We start from the raw sequence: 254 nt of genomic DNA on the forward strand, positions 1-254 counted from the left end.
CACTTTATCACAAGCCTGTTCAAAAGGCAAATGAATGCTTGTCTGATGTCAGATCTGCTACTGTCTACATCCTTTCAGCTCCCGTTTGAGGTGGAGTTGTACTGGGTGCAACACTTAATGATGCTAGTCACACCATACTATCTACTGCGGCTTGGGGGTAAGTCGAGAGACCGATGTTTCTTATTTGTGAGACTTGTGAGCACCCTTACCAAAATCGTGTGGCTTGCTTTAGAATGATCGTTTGAGGGCAGATG

The 254-nt window shown here is 45.3% G+C and overlaps 1 protein-coding gene across 1 annotated transcript in view; it reads left to right on the forward strand.

Moving 5' to 3' along the window:
• Positions 1–254, forward strand: part of LOC119586461 (transmembrane protein 164-like) — a gene marked incomplete in the record, with an annotated part of 20,214 nt that overhangs the window by 4,789 nt on the left and 15,171 nt on the right. Inside the window, 1 exon segment of the mRNA XM_037935193.1 lies at positions 79–157. Within this exon segment, the coding sequence (XP_037791121.1) occupies positions 79–157 (79 nt within the window).

Source organism: Penaeus monodon, chromosome 21, assembly GCF_015228065.2.
Source record: "Penaeus monodon isolate SGIC_2016 chromosome 21, NSTDA_Pmon_1, whole genome shotgun sequence".
Classification (NCBI taxonomy): Eukaryota; Metazoa; Arthropoda; class Malacostraca; order Decapoda; family Penaeidae; genus Penaeus; species Penaeus monodon.